Source organism: Brienomyrus brachyistius, chromosome 1, assembly GCF_023856365.1.
Source record: "Brienomyrus brachyistius isolate T26 chromosome 1, BBRACH_0.4, whole genome shotgun sequence".
Lineage (NCBI taxonomy): Eukaryota > Metazoa > Chordata > Actinopteri > Osteoglossiformes > Mormyridae > Brienomyrus > Brienomyrus brachyistius.
This window is the reverse complement of record NC_064533.1, coordinates 17,782,617-17,801,150: the sequence shown is the minus strand read 5'-3', so window position 1 is coordinate 17,801,150 and position 18,534 is coordinate 17,782,617. Positions and strand designations below refer to the sequence as shown.

The window sequence follows — 18,534 nt, the reverse complement described above, 5'->3', positions numbered from 1 at the left end:
TATTGAGCTGGTGCTGCAGGAGCCCGCAGAGGAGATGACAAGGGACGATTGCAGTGTGCGTGAGGTAAGTGTCCACGTGAACATGCAGGAGTACGAAATCAGTCATCATTACTGTGTGCATGAACAGGAGCCAGACTGCATGGAAAATAAGAAGGAAACATATAGGTACACAATGTGGAGGAAGCTTATGATCTACTGGAATGGATAGAATATAATTACAAATGTGATCCACTCTCACACAGCTGAAAAGTAGCAGTTATATTCTAATGACCGAACTAGGAATCACTGCAGTGTTCCATTCGTCTGCCAGTACATCCATCCATCCATTTTCTAAACCGCTTATCCTATTGTTTTACACCAATTTTTATATAAGTTCTTATCATTTAACAATATCTCGTCACTTAAGCATCATCATTCCTTCAGCCATTCACAATAATTGTTTTTTCCCTTAATCCACACCCCTAGGTGATAAGTTTGTCCATCATTTCTTTTACCGTTTGGTCTCTCGGCTGAACATAATGGTGGCGTGAGCAGCTCCACTTGGTTTTTTAAAAATGCTCAGCCGTGAACTTCTGGTGAACTCAGGTGAATCCCTTCCTTCGGTAGTAAACCTAGGCAGTTTCAGCCTTTTACACATTGTCTAACTAAAAGGTTGATAATATATTTGTCCTTTAACATAGTGATAAAATATATGTTAATAAAAGTGAATATTCATAGATTCAGGACTAACATAAAGTAGCTAACAGAATCTCAGACTAACAAAAGGTGCAAATACATACTCAGTTGATTACATTGTGTTGATTACATTATAATGTTTACATTGTAATGATTACATCATGGATATTTGACATACTTTTTAATAATATCATAATACTTGTATTCTACGTTATACAGTGCTAAATAATATTCCATACAACATGGGGAGAACATGCAAACTCCACACACGTAACCCAGGCAGAGACTCGAACCCAAGTCCCAGAGGTGTGAGGCAACAGCGCTAACCACTGCACCACCATGCCGCCCCCTATTCCAGTACACCTGGCCAATATATGCATTTTAGTGGATTAATGCAGTGTTTCCCAACCCAGTCCTCGGGGAACCCCGGACAGTCCAGGTTTTTTTGCTCCCTCCCAGCTCCCAGTCAGTCAGGAACACTGAATACCTGGTACAGGTGTGCTGGGGGCAAAAAGGAAAAAAGAGGAAGTGATAATGTGGATTGTCCAGGGTTCCCCGAGGACTGGGTTGGGAAACACTGCATTAATGTATTTGTGATGTTGCTTCTAAGAAGTTTATTATGGTTTGAATGGAAATATAGTAAAGCAGGCACCTTAAATGCTTATTTTAAGGCTTGATCTTAACTGACTGCCTCCGAGGTATCAGGTTGGTAACCTGAAGTCTCAGTCATAATCAGGAGAGGGCTACTGGTTTGGAACAGCTGGTGACGTCATTCGGAAAAGGGTTACCGGACGAAAAAAGCGGTGATGTTTTGTGAGATACAGCAGTCTGCACGCGGTACAGAGCAGACTCTATGGCACAGTCACATGTCAGCAGGTCACCATCCACCATTTCGACCTGCAGCCTTTTGCATATGGCCTCATTGTGACAAAGTCCATGAGGATGTGGACTTTTACTAGAACACAGAGACACAGCCAGTAAGCTCTCGTCACACCACAGTCCGCAGGGCTCGCAAAATCGCTAGCCCGACGTCCCGGGGCTACTGTGTCTTCCAGTCGGGCTACCAAAATCTATCTCAGCCCTGCCCGTCGGGCTATCATATGAATTCTTTCGCAAACGTAGCTGGGTAATTATGTCATTTTCGGGCATCGATGAGCCACTGTCAATATGTGAAATATTGAAATCGCGTTTGAATTCGCGTTTGTTTTTTACTTTCACTTTGCGATCGTGAAACTGTGTATAGAGAGCGGCAGTACAGATTGGTCAGTGACGGATTAATTGCGCACCAATTCCACTGACATCGTTTTATCATACATTAGCTTACTATTAAAACGTGACAAGTGAAATCTCCCGCAGCAAGCTTAAACATGTGATAGAGGTTGATTGCGCAGAGAAAAATAATAAATATAAATGGATTTACGCAGGTATTTTCGTTCTGCTGAACCAAATAAGACAGGTCAGGGTGAAGAAGGGACAGCCAAAGAAAAGCCTACGACAAAGCGGAAAAGTTATGGCAAATCAGACTATGAGGCAGAAAGAAAGCGCAGCTTTTTGGTTTCATTGACAAAAGAATTTCTGTGGCTGGAATATGACAAGCTAAATAACATAATGTTCTGCCGGGTGTGTCGTGAATTTCCCTCGATTTCTGACTCGGCAAGCGCCTTTGTTACTGGGACCAGTAATTTTAGGAAAGACCCCATCAGAACCCATGAGAAATCTCTGCATCACAAGAAATGCATTGGTGCTCAGTCTGCAGCATCTTTCCCAGAACAAACACAAATTGCAAAAAACATACTAAAAATAAACCAAGCACAACAAGAAGTCCTGAAAAAGCTGTTTAGAACAGCGTACTATGTTGCAAAGAGTGAACTACCATTGGCAAAATTTAGCAGCCTTTGCAAACTTCAAAAAGCAAATGGCCAAGATCTTGGTTCCACTTACATCAATGACCATGCTTGCAGAGAGTTTATTGGAGCAATAGCACAAACTTCAAGAAACTAGATCGAAAAGGAAATTCAAGAATGCAGGTTCTTATCCATTCGTGCAGATGGCAGTACAGAGACTGGTATAATAGAACAGGAGTTGGTTCATGTCAGGTATGTGAGAGATAATGGTGACATATCCACATACCTGATCAAATGTCAGCCAGTCAAGAGTGCAAATGCTGCAGGTATTTTAGAGGCTATTGATGGAGCAGTGAACACCATGGGTATAAGAGAAGACATATGGAAAAAGAAAGTAGCGTGTGCAAATTTTGATGGTGCTGCAGTGATGATGGGTGAGAAAACAGGAGTAACTGGGAGACTGAAACAGAGGATACCCCACATCATAACAATCTACTTTGTGGTACACTGAATGACTGCATGCAACTCTCCATTAATGGGGAAACAGTTCAATCTTTTTGCCCTGAGAAGTCAATTAGTTTCTGGATGTTTTCTGGAAAAGGTTCAAGACACCTGGATCATAAAACCCCGACAAGAACAAAGAGAAATGAAATGGAGGCCAATGCACAGAAAGAGAAAGCTGATGTAGGAGATGCTATGCCTTCAACGTCAAGTGGCATTTTCTCATCCATGACTTCAGTGGAAATTTCAGATTCAGAATCTGACAGACTGATTCATGTTCTACACAGTTCTTACAAGTTCATAGAAATTTCTGTTTAATTAGAACCAAATATTTGAGTAATTGTAATTTGTGTTTTAACAATTTTTTGATTGATGTTTTGTTTCCTTTGCAATATTATACATTAAAAATAATCTATTATTTATTTGGGCTACTTAAATTTATTTTTGGCTACCAAAAACTAAAGAGTGCCTGCCCGAAGCACTACCAAGGATTTTGAAATTTTGCGAGCCCTGGTCCGCCCCTTCAGCGAACTTCTGCATTACTCTTTGTTGGCCAGTAGATGTCACTGTGAAAGAGTCAAACAATTTCCGCAGCTTTTTTTTGTAATGAATGTACACTTTGTCACTTAGCAGACACTTCTATCCATAGTGACTTATGGCTTCATGCTTTTTATAGCTGGGAGTGCTTGTCTTTTACTTGTGTTTGAAAGTACAAAAAAATGGTTTCTGAACCAAAATGTTTCTGTTGTTCCAGCACCTTCTGCGGTGCAGCTGGAAGAGTCCAGGGAGGAGCGGCCCAGGGAGGAGCGGCCCAGGGAGGAGCGGCCCAGGGAGGAGCGGCCCAAGGAGGAGCGGCCTAGGGAAGAGTGGCCCAGGGAGGAGTGACCTAGGGAGGAGTGGCCCAGGGAGGAGTGACCTAGGGAGGAGTGGCCCAGGGAGGAGCGGCCCAGGAAGGAGCGGCCTAGGGAGGAGCGGCCCAGGGAGGAGCGGCCCAGGGAGGAGTGACCTAGGGAGGAGCGGCCCAGGGAGGAGCGGCCCAGGGAGGAGTGACCTAGGGAGGAGTGGCCCAGGGAGGAGCGGCCTAGGGAGGAGCGGCCCAGGGAGGAGCGGCCTAGGGAGGAGCGGCCTAGGGAGGAGCGGCCCAGGGAGGAGCGGCCCAGGAAGGAGTGGCCCAGGGAGAAGCGGCCCAGGAAGGAGCAGCCCAGGGAAGAGTGGCCCAGGGAGGAGCGGCCCTGGAAGGAGCGGCCTAGGGAGGAGCGGCCCAGGGAGGAGCGGCCCAGGAAGGAGCGGCCTAGGGAGGAGCGGCCTAGGGAGGAGCGGCCCAGGGAGGAGCGGCCTAGGGAGGAGCGGCCCAGGGAGGAGCGGTCCTGGAAGGAGTGGCCCAGGGAGAAGGGGCCCAGGAAGGAGCAGCCCAGGGAAGAGTGGCCCAGGGAGGAGCGACCCAGCAAGGGCTAAGCCCATGGCTCCATCAGTCCCTCCGAGAGATGGTGAGCAGTACTTGGCGGATAGAGCTGCCACTCCGGGCTAAAGTGAGGCCAAGTGGGGGGAGCTGACTGCAGAGAGTGTGCTCAGGTAAAGCCAGGGACCTGCTGCAGTATCACCATCCTGCTGCGCAGGGAGAGTATGTTGATTATTCGTATTACACCCCTGTGTCTGTATGATGGCAGCCCACCACTTTAATCATTATAGACACATGTTCTTCCACTCTCTGCTGCCCCCAGAGGCTACAAAGAGTACTGCAGCTCACATCTTCAGCATACTGCTTGGTGAGATTTGTGATTGTGGTTATTTTCCAATGGTTGCTGTGTTGTGATGTGGTGAAGTGGTATGTGTGCTGTACCCAGACACTGTGCCCTATTACAGAGCTGCTGTCTATCTTGGGTTCTCCGCAACCCAAACTGGACCATATGGTATGAACACTGTCTTAGCTAGACCCAGGTACGCATGAGCAAGACCTCGTAGGTTCATATGGATCTCCACTGATCAGTACAGTGATTCAGATGGTTCATAACTTAATCATGAAGTCAGTGAACCTAAAATATACTCACTTATGAAATATTTTATGTTTTTATAATAAACCTTTTAATTGCTGGAGTTTGTTGATCATTACAAACTACGCTTCAACTGTTTGCAGTTTTAACATTTTTCGTAAGATTTTTATAGAATATTTGAACTAGTGATGTTTCTTACATACTATACTAAAATAAGCAGGGTAAAGAATATGGTTTAATAATCATTTTATATATTTTCCCTGTATACATTTTATTAATCGTTCCAAAGCGTTATTGGCTGTTTCTTAAGATTAATAAACTTTTTCTTTTTTAAAAAAAAAAAAAAAAGTAATTACTCATCTTTTGTCATTTTAATTTGGGTTGTATAAACAGTAAGTTCTGTATAAAATACTGGATTGTATATACAGCCTAAAGGAGGCTCATTGAGCAGGTTGGGGCTTCGAGTCCCGCCTCCAAGTATACAGGCGGCTCTACATTATAAAATGATGACTTCACAGTTATAAGAATGCAGTCTGACTAGGTCAGCACTAGGTCAAATCCGAAGCATGTGGTATGGGACACTAGAGGAGAGCTAGTGTGGATGCCTAAGGGGCCACGGCGAGAGGCACACAGAGTGGGATTGTGAACCCCCCCCACCCCCCCGGGTGATCTCACAGCAGAATCACAAAATACAATTGGAGCTGTGGAGTGAGTGAGTCAGGCACCAGAAAATGTGGCACCAGGCTGTGACAGACGATCGGGGCAAACAAAGAAGAGAGGAGGAACGGAGGGAGAGAGAGAGAGGCAGGACCCCGGCAGCACAGGGTATCTCTGTGTTTCCTGGGGATGTCAGTGAACCTGAACCACGAGGTGGGCAGTGCAAAGGCCCTTCTGCAGCTGGGGCACAATAGGTACCAGGTGACCTTTGACCCACAGATACACCTGTGCCAAAGGTCACTTTCGATTTTGATTTGCCTGATGTCCCCAGCAACTTGCTCAGAACAAACACTCTTTGCTCAATCCGTGGGTTACAGGGGTTACAAGCCAAGCAGAGCAAATGAAAGCGTGTGACAGAGCAGCGAGGTCTTTCCAAGGGCATTCGGAAGCAGCAGAAGAGGGTGGCAGGATCAAGCCTCACAGTGTAATATGTGTGGTGCAGGTATGCCGTACCTTGTGGGGACCGAATGTGATGAATACGCGTTCTTGGTCCAGCATCAGTTTCCTGGACCAGCATCATTATGGGGAGCAGTTTCCTGGTCCCCATAAGGGCAAACTCAAACTGCAATCAAAAAGCTAAAACTGCAAAAAGTCTTGTATTTTGTTTGGTTACTTATGGTTATGGTTAGGGCTGGGTAGGGGATAAGATGTTCATAGTTAGCTTTAGCATTTTTCCCATAGAAATGAATGAGTGGTCCCCACAAAGATATGATTACGTGTGTGTGTGCATAAACATCTCACATGTGATGAGACATACGGAGGAAAGGAAGCTTCGCCTGCCACAGAAACACAGGAGGGGCATTTAAATGGCTAGGATGTGGCATCTTCCTGCTATAGTCTAATAAATCAGTAGCCTTCCAGACAGAGGGCTAACCGCTTGGAGTAAGTCATATGCTGGACTTGCATCACTCCCCAAGCATGCAATTCTGACCCATGTCTAATGTGAGCCTACAGAGCAGGATGGGAAATAAATCAAGTATGGCATGGACTCAATGTCAGGTCACTTTGGAGAGCTGTAATATAACTTATGTATGCATTTTAATTTTTAAATCTTAATACATTTTTATATTTACATCGAGATTACTATCTTTTATTGTAAAGGTCTGGTAGCAAATACTGGTAGCACAGAATTAACAGTTGAGAAACAACAGGAGAAGCATTCGATGCGAGCCACAGACCCAGGCTGACAGGACAGGAGGAGCAGAGACGACAGTAAACACATCAGTCAGTGAGTCAGCGCATGGACGCCTGACAGCATCATACATTAACAAGCTGCTGCTACATTACACATGTTCACACCGAGCATTTAAATGAACCGGAGAGAGGCGAAGTGAGCAGCCCGGGAAGAAAGCATCTGGCCGGCACCACCTCCTAGCGCAGACTAATCCCATCTCGAACCCAGAGAAGCTGCAAGTGAGATAAAGGCAGACAGTTCTGCTGAGGTTCTGTTACGAGGTGACTGACTGACCCACACATAAGCAGACGGTCACTTTCTCTATCCATGGGAATAGCAGACGGACAGATAGACACCACGGGAGCAGAGGGGCGGCAGGACGTGATGTTGGCAGAGCTGCTTTGGGAGGTGCCCTTTTGTGTGAGGCTGCCCATTGAGATCCTGAACCTGGAGCAGGCCTTTCCCCTCCTGGACAGCACGCTCGAGGACCTTGGCATCACTCGGTGAGTCTCACTGTGTGTCTGTTTCAGGTGCTGCACGTTCCCAGCTCCACGTCCACTTTGCTCAGCTGCGTTCACTAGCCTGAAAGCCGTGGACTTTAAGGCAGCAGCACTTAGTCCATGTGCTGAGGATCCTCAGTTTTCACGTCAAAACACCCATATCAAGTCATTCTGTAAGGTGATTCCTCAGCACATTCCAGGTCTCTCGTGAAAAAGGTAGATGAGCTTGGTGGCTTGGGAACAAAGTTTACAACGATGCAATGTCCGGTCAAGCGGTCAGACCAGGCCTGGAAAGTATGATGTGTGTGTGTGGCTGAAGATGACACACTGTGTGCAGGTCAGCAGTGGAGGAGAAGGTGGTGTGGGTGGACTCCAAACGTACCAGGGTGAAGAACAAATTGGGGAAGCTGAAGGAGAAGGAGGTTGTGGTTCTGGAGGTGCGAGTCAAGGCCAAGCGGCCCGGGGATCCTAAAACACAGGAGGTCACATATAGATCCGAGATGCACAGCGACCGCCCGTACTGCCACAGCTCTGTGGACATCCGCCCTTGGAAGCACCATTGGCCTGGTAGGCAGACTCACACTGACACTGGGTTTTATCTTCAACACCTCAATGTTCTTCACCCCTACTGACTCGGCTGACTCAAATTCCTGTGGGTTCAGATTTTCCAACCCAGCTTGCTTGTTTCTTGAGATAGATAAACAACATAAAACAGGTCTACCAACCTACTCCCATGGCTGGTTTACGAATTCCCACGGCCCCCAGCTGACTGACCCAGCTTATTTACAAATTCTAGCAGGTTGAAGCCTATGTGCTGATTTACGGATTCGCACAGGTCAAAGCCCACTGACCCAGCTGATCTACACATTTTCACAGGTCAAAGCCTACTGGCTGATTTACGAACTCTCACATGTGCACATCTTCTTACTCAGCTGACTCAAATTCCTGCAGGTTCAGACCTTCCAACCAAGCTTACTTGTTTCTTGAGACAAACAACATAAAACTGTTTCCTTTTACTTCTTTGTTATCCAGCAGGAAAACAATCCAGAAGTATTTTTTCACTCCTGTGTGCTAATTCTCACCCCCCTCCCCCCCTCCAACATGGCAGCACCTTACTAAACCCTGTCATGATGGACAGTATTTGGCCCTGGTTTCAGTTTCGGCTGACAGTATATAATGAGGTTTGATTGGGTCAGCAGAACACATCTCTGCTCTAGACCAGAAGTGGCAAACACTGGTCCTTCAAGAGCCACAGCCTTGATACACCTGCCACATTTTCTGTGCAACACAGTATTCCAGGTATCGTCCTACTACCTAACCTTAATATCTCCATTCCACAGAGAATCACCCGAAGCCAGTGGAAATGACCATCACCTGTCCACAGGAGAAACCAACACAAATGGCAGAAGATTGAACAGAACAGGAGATGTAATAATCATGTAAACTGATTAAAACAGAAGTCTTTTTGTTGCTAAGAACTGGGATTATTGTTTGGTCAATTTTCAGTTAAGGTTTCCAGGTAAGCCATGATGCCCTGCTCTGAGGAGCAAATATGGGAGACCTGCAATAAACACGAGTCAGATAGTGGACTGCAGCTCAAAACTGTTGCTTCTGATCTGCCATTTTCATCCATCGTGCTTCATCACAAACACACAGCTGGATTATGATAAGCTGGTGACAGTTCTGCACACCATAATCCCATGAGGAAACACCAAGAAACTCCCATCTGTTCTGGGTTAGCAAGCTATGAGGTCATTGTAACCACTGAGATCGAAGACAGAAACAAATAGAATGAGCAGAGTCGCACTGAGCCACAAATCAGTGCCACTAGGTATGCAGTGTGAGGAGATCGCACTTCATACACGGCCTGGTTATGGTTAGTCGTGACAAACAGTGGGGGCAAGATGAACCAGGCTAACAAATGCAAAGGAGAGCAGAGTTTGCAGAAATGGTTTATTAGTGAATTTGGGTCATTATTCTCCCAACCTGGAGACTCAGACCCCGCCTACCAATGCCCCCATTAATGTCAATGGAGGGAAAGTCAAAAATGCTGCCAACATTTAAATGGGGGAGGGGAGGGGGGTCAAGAGCATTTTAAAAGGAAAATTCTCCCACTTTTCCTCACTCAACTTCAAAGACCATCACCAGACACTGTACACACTAATCCAGTACTATTAAAACAGTAATTCAGATCACAGTGAGAAAGGGTCGCCTTCAGGACAGTGCTGCCATTCCCAAAGGGCAACGCCCCCTGCATTATGATTGGCAGCTATGACTGAGTGACAGCTGCTGTTAGGCCTCCTCTTTGCTCTGGGGGAAGTGACATCAAAGCACCCTCAAACTCCGTGGGGTTTCGCCCCACGACATCGCGTAGAAATACCAGCAGGGTGTTCAGAGTTTCTAAAAGAGAAGACAATGTGTAAGAGACACTTACTTCACCTACATCATTTGGCAGCCTGCTCAGGGTTCACAAGATCAGTTACTCATATTTTCATTATGTCTCACCTGTGTCGACATCTTTGGACCCCAGGACGTGGCTAGACGCGGACACTATGGCTGTGAGGTGGCTCAGGACCTAGAAAGACAATAGCATAGTACATGGGGTGACTGAGGGCGCCACCATCACGACAGATGTGTCTGTTCAGGGTCCGTCTAATGGCATCTCGTTCAGTACCAGGGATGGCTGTTGGCCATAGAGGAACGCCAAGCAGCCAAACACAGTCTTGTTTTCCTCTAGGTCCTCTTTGAGGGGCAGCCGGGAGACAAGGGCTGGAAACACCTGTGTTTGTGGGGGGGGGAGAGTCAAAACATCTTCTATTGTAAAGTTATGAATGCAGAAGGTAAACGGACTACATTTATATAGCGCTTTTCTACTCCTACGAGTACTCAAAGCGCTTTACATTTTATGCCTCACATCCACACACTGGCGGAAGAAGCTGCCATGCAAGGTGCCAACCTGCTCATCGGGAGCAATTTGGGGTTCAGTGTCTTGCTCAAGGACACTTTGACGGGGTCAGGAGGAACCAGGGCTCGAACCTGCAACCCTCCAGTTGCCGAATGATAGCACTACCTCCTGCGCCACCATCTTCCCCATGGGGAAGGGAAACATGACCTGGGAAACACCAGGGGATACAATCACGTGTAGCATGTTCCACGTACCTGTTCTAGTGGCACGGACTCAGCACTGCTCATGATCATCCTGCAGATGGCAGCACACAGGTTATCAATGACTCTCACATCCGCCTCCTTCGACAGGAGGGAGGAGAAGAGGGCCAGCATCATTGGGTAGTCTCTGGAACAGAGTCAAGGAAGGGGCACAGCCTGCAGAAAGGGCCTCCGCCCTCCAGTCACTGTCCATAGATTTTCAAAATCTATAGTGTTGCCACATATCAGAACCACAGGGGAGAGAAAAGACCTGCTGACCCTGGAGAACCCCAGGACGCAGCGCCATAGTACAGGATACTGCAGGACTGCGGGTCCTGCTGCCTCAGCCAGCGCCCCCAGCCCAAAGACGCTATTACTGCGCACCTCCGCGTCATCGTCCCTGGCCCCGCCCACCAGTACGGGCAGCAGCTGGGAAGCCAACTGCCCTGCAACCTCTCTGCCACCTGGCACCCTCCCCAGGGCCTGGAGGATTTCGGCAAGCGTGCCCACAGAGAAGGAGCGATCCGCCACCGTGCAGGACGCCTTCTGTGGACACAAGGGGGCTCTGCTTATGTCAGCAGGCTTCCATCAAAACCCCATCCTTAACCCTCGCAGACTGACTCACAGCTTTATTTATGATCAGGGGCAGCATCTCCTGCAGGTGGGGGGCAAAAACATCCACGGGTGCAGCGGCTGCCAAAAGAGGAATTCCTTCACCGGCAAACTCCAGCAGCATGGCATCGTACTCCGCCTGTGGCAGGAAATACAGGGACCTGCATAATGGACTGAAAAGGCACCGGCGAACTCAGGGCCTGTTGCAGCCACCCCTGACGCTTTTTATGGGCTCACATCTGAGATATCGCAGCTCTTACCTGCTGGTCATCTTCATCATCGTCATCATTGTCATCATCTCCACCTCCATCCTGACATGTGATCTGTGAGGACGGTCACAGAAAAGTGTGTAAACATCAATCCACAATCTTCTCTGTGTCTCTGGGTCATTTGGACCCCAAGAAGCACCTGCCATTACTAGATCAGCTTTACTAAAGCGCCTCAGAGTGTCACCCGATCCCAGTGGATGGCCGAAGGTCTCACCTTCTTCTTCAGGACATCCCGGATGGTCCTGCAGATCTCAGTCAACCGGTCAGGACCCTGCAGCGCCTCCCCCTGGCAGGACTGGAGAATGCCATTCATGGCTTCCAGAGCAGCCATGACTACGTGTCTCTCACGGTCCTGCCTCACGGCCTCCAGGAGACAGGAGAGAACCACAGACAGCAGCCTCTGCAAGGCTGCAGGTGGGTGGAAGTCACGTTACCACTGGTAAGGGGACGAGCGCCAGAGGCGGATGGCGGACACACCTACCCTGCTGGTGATCTTCAGTGGGGTCCCCCTGCCACACCTTGTGCTGAGCTCTGCAGAACTGGCCCAAGGCGTCAAAGGCGGACCGGCGCACATCTTCGTGGGGGAACTGTGGGACACAGAGGTGGGTGGGAGGAGGACACAGAGAAGGGTCAGAGGAGGGCACAGCCACAGAGGACCTGCACGGAGAAGTGAACTGAACAAGGCAGGACTTACATCACGGAGCTCATAGACCTGCTGGAAGCTGGACTCCAGAAAAGGCAGGAATGCAGCGCTGGGGGGTGGGGGTGGGGGGAGTACACAGTGAGGGTTGTGCTGACCAGTGGAGGTCACAGATTTTAAAAGAACGCGTGCACATACCCTATGCTGAAGGCCATTTCACCCAGGGCTTCACAAGCATCGGCCTTCTCGTCGATGTAGGCGTTCTCAACGCTGAACCTGCAGAAACGGAGACAAGCGTCAACAGGAACAGAAAAGACCAGATGGACAGTGAACCAAATGGAGAAGGGCTGAGCATGCTACGGCTACAGCACCCCCATGACGATGACAAACCCCGCAACGTCTATGCCTTCTTCCTCGTGTCCTTCATCATCCTCCAAACTGGTATCACCTTCCTCCTCTTCATCATCATCATCCAACAGGATAAACTGCTTGTCTTCTTCAATGTGAGTCTGGCAAACATTAAGAAACCAGGACAGCTCTTACTGCAAGTTACCTAGCACTTAAAAGGGGCTTTTAATTTAGGAAGGGGTGGCCTATCAAGGGCTGCTGTTCGCTGGTATTTGTTGGAGTGAAGAGGACCAACCCTGACTCCCTCAGTGGACTTCAGAGCCATCAGCATGATTGTGGTAATGGCTGGAAGGTGAGAAGTCAGACAGTCAGGGCTGACTGTGGACACAGCAGAGAACAGGCTGTACCTGGGGAGAGAGAGAGCACAGAATGTGGGTGTGTGCTCAGCAGCAAAAACAGGGAGCTAGAAGCAGCTTGGAAGCACACAGAGGCAGCGAGCGCGCGGGCAGGGGCACAAAGAGGCAAAAAGAGGCACGTGGGCGGGGGCACAAAGAGGCACGAGACCGGGAGCAGAAAGAGGCACAAGGGCAGGAGCAGAAAGAGGCACAAGGGCGGGGGCACAAAGAGGCAAAAAGAGGCACGTGGGAGGAACCATACGTGCATCTACGCAGGTCAGGGTCGTCCACAGCGTCAGTGAGGTTCAGGCCCAGCTGTACACACTCTGCCGCCAGGGGGGCGAACACATCTTTACCCACAGTGCGAGCCAGCACTGATAGTGTGTCTGGGGGGGCAGAAAAAGCACAGTCACTTGGAGGCCGGCCGACTGTGACTCAGATGGGGTCAGGATCACAGCCATCTGCCTACCCAATGCCTGCGTCTGCAGTGACCTCATCTCCTCCCGGGTGTCTGTCAGGAAACCCTTCAGGCTATCAATCACTGGTAGGAAGTACGGCGCCAGCAGCTCCTTTGCTGCATTGGCTGTCAGGATGACAAGGGCGGGGATTAGCGTGACTGGGGCCCATGGGGGGTGCAGCAGTACCCAGACAGGTAGCGGTTTACGTTGTTACCAATAGCTCCCACTGAGCTGACAGCCAGCTCCTGGATCTTCAGGTTCTGCGACTTGCTCAGGGCAGATAGCATGCTCTCCATCAAGGTGGGCAGATATGGATGGATGTCCTTCCCTGACGGCAGAGTGAGGGGAGATCATCTGAGACCAGCCACTTGGAGCCAAGCACCACAAGATCTACAAGCGACTGGAGGGCATTTAAAACTAAACCCACAGTGGTCTGAATATGCACACAGGGACACCAGAAGTGTACACTAAATATCTCATCAGCAAATCATACAACATGCCACCAAGTATAATAATAATAAATATAACAACCGATTCTTTATTGATCCCCGTGGGGATATTGTCTTTATGCCTCGCTCAACTTGCTCTTTGTGGAGTAAGTTGTCTGCGAAGGGCTGCCACCTGCTGGGGCACCCAGGGAACTGAGGGTTAAGGGCCTTGCTCAAGGACCCACAGATATACTAACCCTGTGCTTCACAAGGAGATAAGGCAGTTACGCACCAAGGTTCTCCAGGAAGTTCTCCAGAGCATAGAAGGCCTTGGTGATGTGCCCAGTCTTCGTGTGGTCCAGCGCAGACAGGTATCCCAGCAACAGCGGCATCAGCTCAGAGCTGTATTTACTGATTTCCGGCTGTGTGGGGGTTGGGGTGGGGAGTCTGAATATCAAGGTCTACAGATGATGTCGTAATTCTCACCACAAGATGAAAAGGCAAGGAGGTGCCAGGCTGAGGCAGACGGAACATTGAACAAGCAAGTGCGGTTTTCTGTGCCACAAGTACAGGCTTTGTTGAAAGACATAAATGACCCTGCTGGCCAGGGGAAGGGGGGGGCAGCTGATCTCTGAGAGAAGCTAAGAGAGATAGAGGGACAGAAAGAGGGAGGGACTCACTGACCTGCAGATGTTCGGAGAACTGGCCAAGGGCAAAGAGGGCCGCCCCGCGCACCACCACACTGCTGTCGGACAGGCAGCGGCACACGGTCTGCAGCACTGACGACAGCATCCTGCCAAGGACATGAGGGTTACAACGGGAACACCTCACAGGCTACAGCGAGAACACCTCACAGGCTACAGCGAGAACACCTCACAGGCTACAGTCATACTGCTATGTTTTCCGTTTCCAAATGAAAGCAATCACCATTCAAACAAGCTTTTCCATGTTGTTTTATAAAGTAATTCCATCCACAATGAACCGAGCAATAATGTAGCTACTACCTTGCACTGGGCATGCGAGTATTGACGAAAACAGAAAATATCTGCATTTTCATTCACTGCACTGCAGATTGCAGTGCTACAAGGGATTTTTCAGAAGTATACATACAGCTCCAAAGAGCATTTTCATAAGTCTGGAAATTAGCAAATATGGAGACTAATGTCTGCATTTTTAAAATGAAAACGTAGCCGTGAGCAAGCCTCACTTGGTGCGGATGTGGTCGGCACACCCCTCGGCCAGCACTGCCAGGCACATGAGGCCGGCCTTGCGCTCATATGGGTTCCCGCTAGCCAGGCAGGTCTCCATGGGGGGCACCTGAAGGGTGTGGAGAGACGGAGGGGCAGGGGCAGAGCGTCAGGTGCCAGGCCAGTGTGGAACGCATCCAACAAGAAGAGCAAAGACCTACAGAACATAGCGGCCTCGATAAGCCGAAACCACACTGACCAGCAGGGGGAGCAGCTTCTCCGGTGGCAAATGCAAGGCAAGTGTGTCAAGAACCTGAGGGCAAAAAAAGGTGTCATGAGGACCTCAGTAAAGGGATGATAGCAAGCGAAACATTTACCAGCTGCTGATTATCACACACACCTGAGCTGCAAAGTGTTTTGGGCTCTCGCTGTCACCGTCATCGTCCACTGCCTGCTCTTGGTCTTCTGGGTCCTCCTGGCCAGGAGGGGGCACTGCACTCAACAGGGGAAATAACATCTGCAGGATGGGCCCCACCAGTTTCTGCTTTAAAACCGCCTGCAGGAAGGATGGATAACAGTCCCATGGTGCATTCACACAGACTGATACAACACTGAAATGTACAGGATATACAGGCATGAGGCAACACAGTGCCCCCTGCTACATGCTCACTCACTTTGCTTTTCAATCTAACAAGGAAGGCGATGCAGGACAGAGCTTTAACACGGAGCGAGTCGCTTAGACCTGGGTCAGCTGACACCTAATGATAAACCACAGGAACAGACACAGACAGCTGGTCAAGACCAACAACGCAAAGACCACGATGTTTTTTTTTTTTAAAGAAAAAAGACAACAAACCTCCAAGCAGAACTGAACAACTTCAGAGATGTAGGGGACAATGATGGACACCTCACTCTCCATAAGCTCGTCAAACACCTCCATCGCCTCGCTGGCCTGATCCTGATGTGACAGACATCCTAACCTTCATCCACAATCCGTTTAATAATTAGGAGATCAGCGGCGGTTGTCATGGCAATGCATGCGACTCACCTGATCAGCCTGTATCAGGCATCTAATGGCCACGATCAGCTTCGGGATAAGCGACCGCATCAGGGCCTGAAATGGCAATGAGGGCGGCATCATGTGGCTGCGAGGCGGGACTCGCAGGACAGGACGGAACGCACGTGGGTCTCACCATCTCCTCAGTGCCCGTGTACGCCGTCATGGCCGTCAGCGTCAGAATGCAGTAGTAGAGGGCACTGGGATTACCGAGGTCCTCCAGCACAGTGCCAAACAGCTCCAGCAGCTGGCAGTAGTGCGGCCTGAACGGCTCCGGGTTTGACTCCACCACTTTACTGAGGAGCAGTAAGCCAACCTGAGAGAGAGAGACAAGCCATGTGCGTTTAAGGAGCCTGAGGGCATCACAACATACCTAAGGGGAATGAAGGAAGGACCTGGAATGACAGTGTGATGTCAAACAATCTGCATGCCTGAAAATGTTATTTTCATAACAACGCAAAGCAGAGAGAAGGTCGGTCGCCGTACCCGCCGGTCCTCGGGGCTGACGCTCTTAGTGGACTCATCGAGTAAGGCCAGCAGTGCTGGCCAGCGGTCCGGTGACTCGCGCTTCACCAGGACGGCGCTGAGCTGAGACAGGGAGTGACGCACCGCGTGTCTGGGACAAGAGGGTGGAGGGGTTCAATGGCGGAGACTTTATACGTTACATTTACTTATTATGAGAAAGAACCAGCCAGAAGTGGCTTGTGAAGAGCACTAGAAACTGGTCAATTTCACAAAACATATCCAAAGTGAACCTCAACCTGCTCTAGGAAAACACTCACTAACTATTTCCAAATCAATCCGAAGGCAGCATTGGGGTCTAGGACATCCATTCCTGAAGGGCTCGGGCCTGCCCCTCCAGAGCCCCTGTCAGGGCGATCCAGGTACCAATCTAAACTGGCTCCGTATAAACCAGCATTAAACTGAACAGAGAGGCAGAGAACAAAGAGGGAGGGGCAGACCCGACTCTGCAGACTTACTCAGTCTCCTTCTGGAAAGCCTGCAGCACCTCTGCCTTCAGTCTGGAGAGTAAGACGCAGAGACCACGTTAACACTGAGCACGGTGCTGAGCACTCCGTACACTCTAACGTTCAGGCAGAGCGGTCGCACCTTTCCCGGTGCTCAGTGCCGACTTTCCTCCAGTGCTTTGTTACTCTGATCCGCAACATGACAGCAGCAGACTGACGGATCTACAGGGCAGAGAAGCACAGAGATGGCAAACTTAATCGATGACCAGACTCTGTGTTCAAGGGCTTTACTGGGACGCCAGCTGCTGTTATTAACCTAATTTAAAAGGAAATTATTTCTACTATTACTGTCAGAATTAGGAGTCACCCTGCTATATGAATGAACTATTTTTAGCCCCAAATGTCAGCCACATTCAGTACGTTTTAACGCAAGACAGCCACTCCATTGCAACATAATCTGTGTTATGTTACGATCTCCATCTTCACATAACTTTAAAGTTTAACAAAAGGGTTCACGGATCAGTGCCATAAGATTTACTGACGCTGCAGTTGCAGCAGTATCTGATGATGTACAGTATGTAAAACGGTAATCAAAACCTGTTAGAGCCATATATGTACATTAGAAGATACCAAAATATTGTGAGATTTTTAACTCGTGGCTTTAATTAATGGAAAAGTAAATCAGAAACGGTAAACATGAATGATAAAAGGTTTAACGGGCGAAGCACCTGTGCGTTCTGCGAGTTGGTCATCAAGACACACAGGGCTGGGATCACAGATGGGTCTTTGAAAGCCACCTTCAGCTGTGCTGTAGCCTGAAGGGGAAAATGACAGCTTCGTCTACTCATATATTAATATACAGAAAAATACCGTATGTACACGCGAAATACAAAAGCGTGCGGGCACACACCAACACGCTGGAACTTGGTCCTGACTGCAGTTACGGCAATCATACATTATTACCGACCCAACTAAGACATGCACACCAAAGAGACCAGTTTGCAGGGTAAAACGGTTGTGCTAAACTCGCCAGGGTAGCCGGCTCAGCCCGAATCCCCAGTCTATGCCCACCTGCTGCACGGCGTTGCTGTCGGGCTCCGCAAGCCGGGACAAGATCACCTCCAGCTCTTCCGACATGCTGCCGCGCTTCTCTCAACCCGTGTTTTGCCTGACAGTTTAACACGTTGGTCAAGCGCTCCGCCGTGCAGAGACTGGATCCGCGAACAGCGAGGAGCGGTAGAGTGCCGCTGCACCCGGACTGTCAGCGACACCTGCAGGAGCGGAGGCTATAAATCACGATCCTTCCCTGCAATTAAAGTTATTTCAGAAATAATGATCAATGATGGACGTCAGAAATCGTTTTATACCATTTTGTGCACGAAGCTTATGTTGTACTCAAGCAACTTTGAACTATCAAAAATGTATTTTATTTATTTAATTTGCTATTTCTTTGACTTGTACACCGCATTGCTAAATAAAATAACGCTTACATTTATTTGGTGCACAAATTATTTATTACTATACTATCCATCCATTTTCCAAACCGCTTATCCTACTGGGTCGCGGGGGGCCCGGAGCCTATCCGCACGAGGCAGGGAACAACCCAGGATGGGTCTAAATCTTAGC

The 18,534-nt window shown here is 49.0% G+C and overlaps 2 protein-coding genes across 2 annotated transcripts; one reads left to right on the top strand and one right to left on the bottom strand.

Moving 5' to 3' along the window:
* The first annotated feature begins 7,039 nt into the window (after positions 1-7,039).
* si:ch211-196f5.2 (uncharacterized protein LOC556372 homolog) lies at positions 7,040-8,880 on the top strand. Its single transcript, XM_049024410.1, has 3 exons — positions 7,040-7,405; positions 7,740-7,969; positions 8,743-8,880. Exons 1-3 carry the CDS (start codon positions 7,230-7,232, stop codon positions 8,814-8,816), a joined length of 480 nt encoding a protein of 159 aa, XP_048880367.1. The 5' UTR covers positions 7,040-7,229; the 3' UTR covers positions 8,817-8,880.
* A 461-nt stretch (positions 8,881-9,341) lies between these two features.
* On the bottom strand, positions 9,342-18,241 carry ipo4 (importin 4). Its single transcript, XM_049024398.1, has 30 exons — positions 17,980-18,241; positions 17,637-17,723; positions 17,051-17,130; positions 16,921-16,962; positions 16,427-16,556; positions 16,077-16,256; positions 15,932-15,997; positions 15,740-15,841; positions 15,558-15,641; positions 15,284-15,439; positions 15,143-15,196; positions 14,904-15,013; positions 14,381-14,489; positions 13,989-14,118; positions 13,483-13,596; positions 13,280-13,393; positions 13,073-13,196; positions 12,711-12,822; positions 12,458-12,576; positions 12,266-12,343; positions 12,122-12,179; positions 11,909-12,014; positions 11,642-11,835; positions 11,419-11,481; positions 11,172-11,297; positions 10,866-11,092; positions 10,562-10,694; positions 10,077-10,181; positions 9,908-9,977; positions 9,342-9,802 (listed from the first exon to the last, which is right to left on the bottom strand). The coding sequence occupies exons 1-30, from the start codon at positions 18,043-18,045 to the stop codon at positions 9,672-9,674; spliced, it is 3,270 nt and encodes a 1,089-aa protein (XP_048880355.1). The 5' UTR covers positions 18,046-18,241; the 3' UTR covers positions 9,342-9,671.
* Positions 18,242-18,534: the final 293 nt, after the last annotated feature.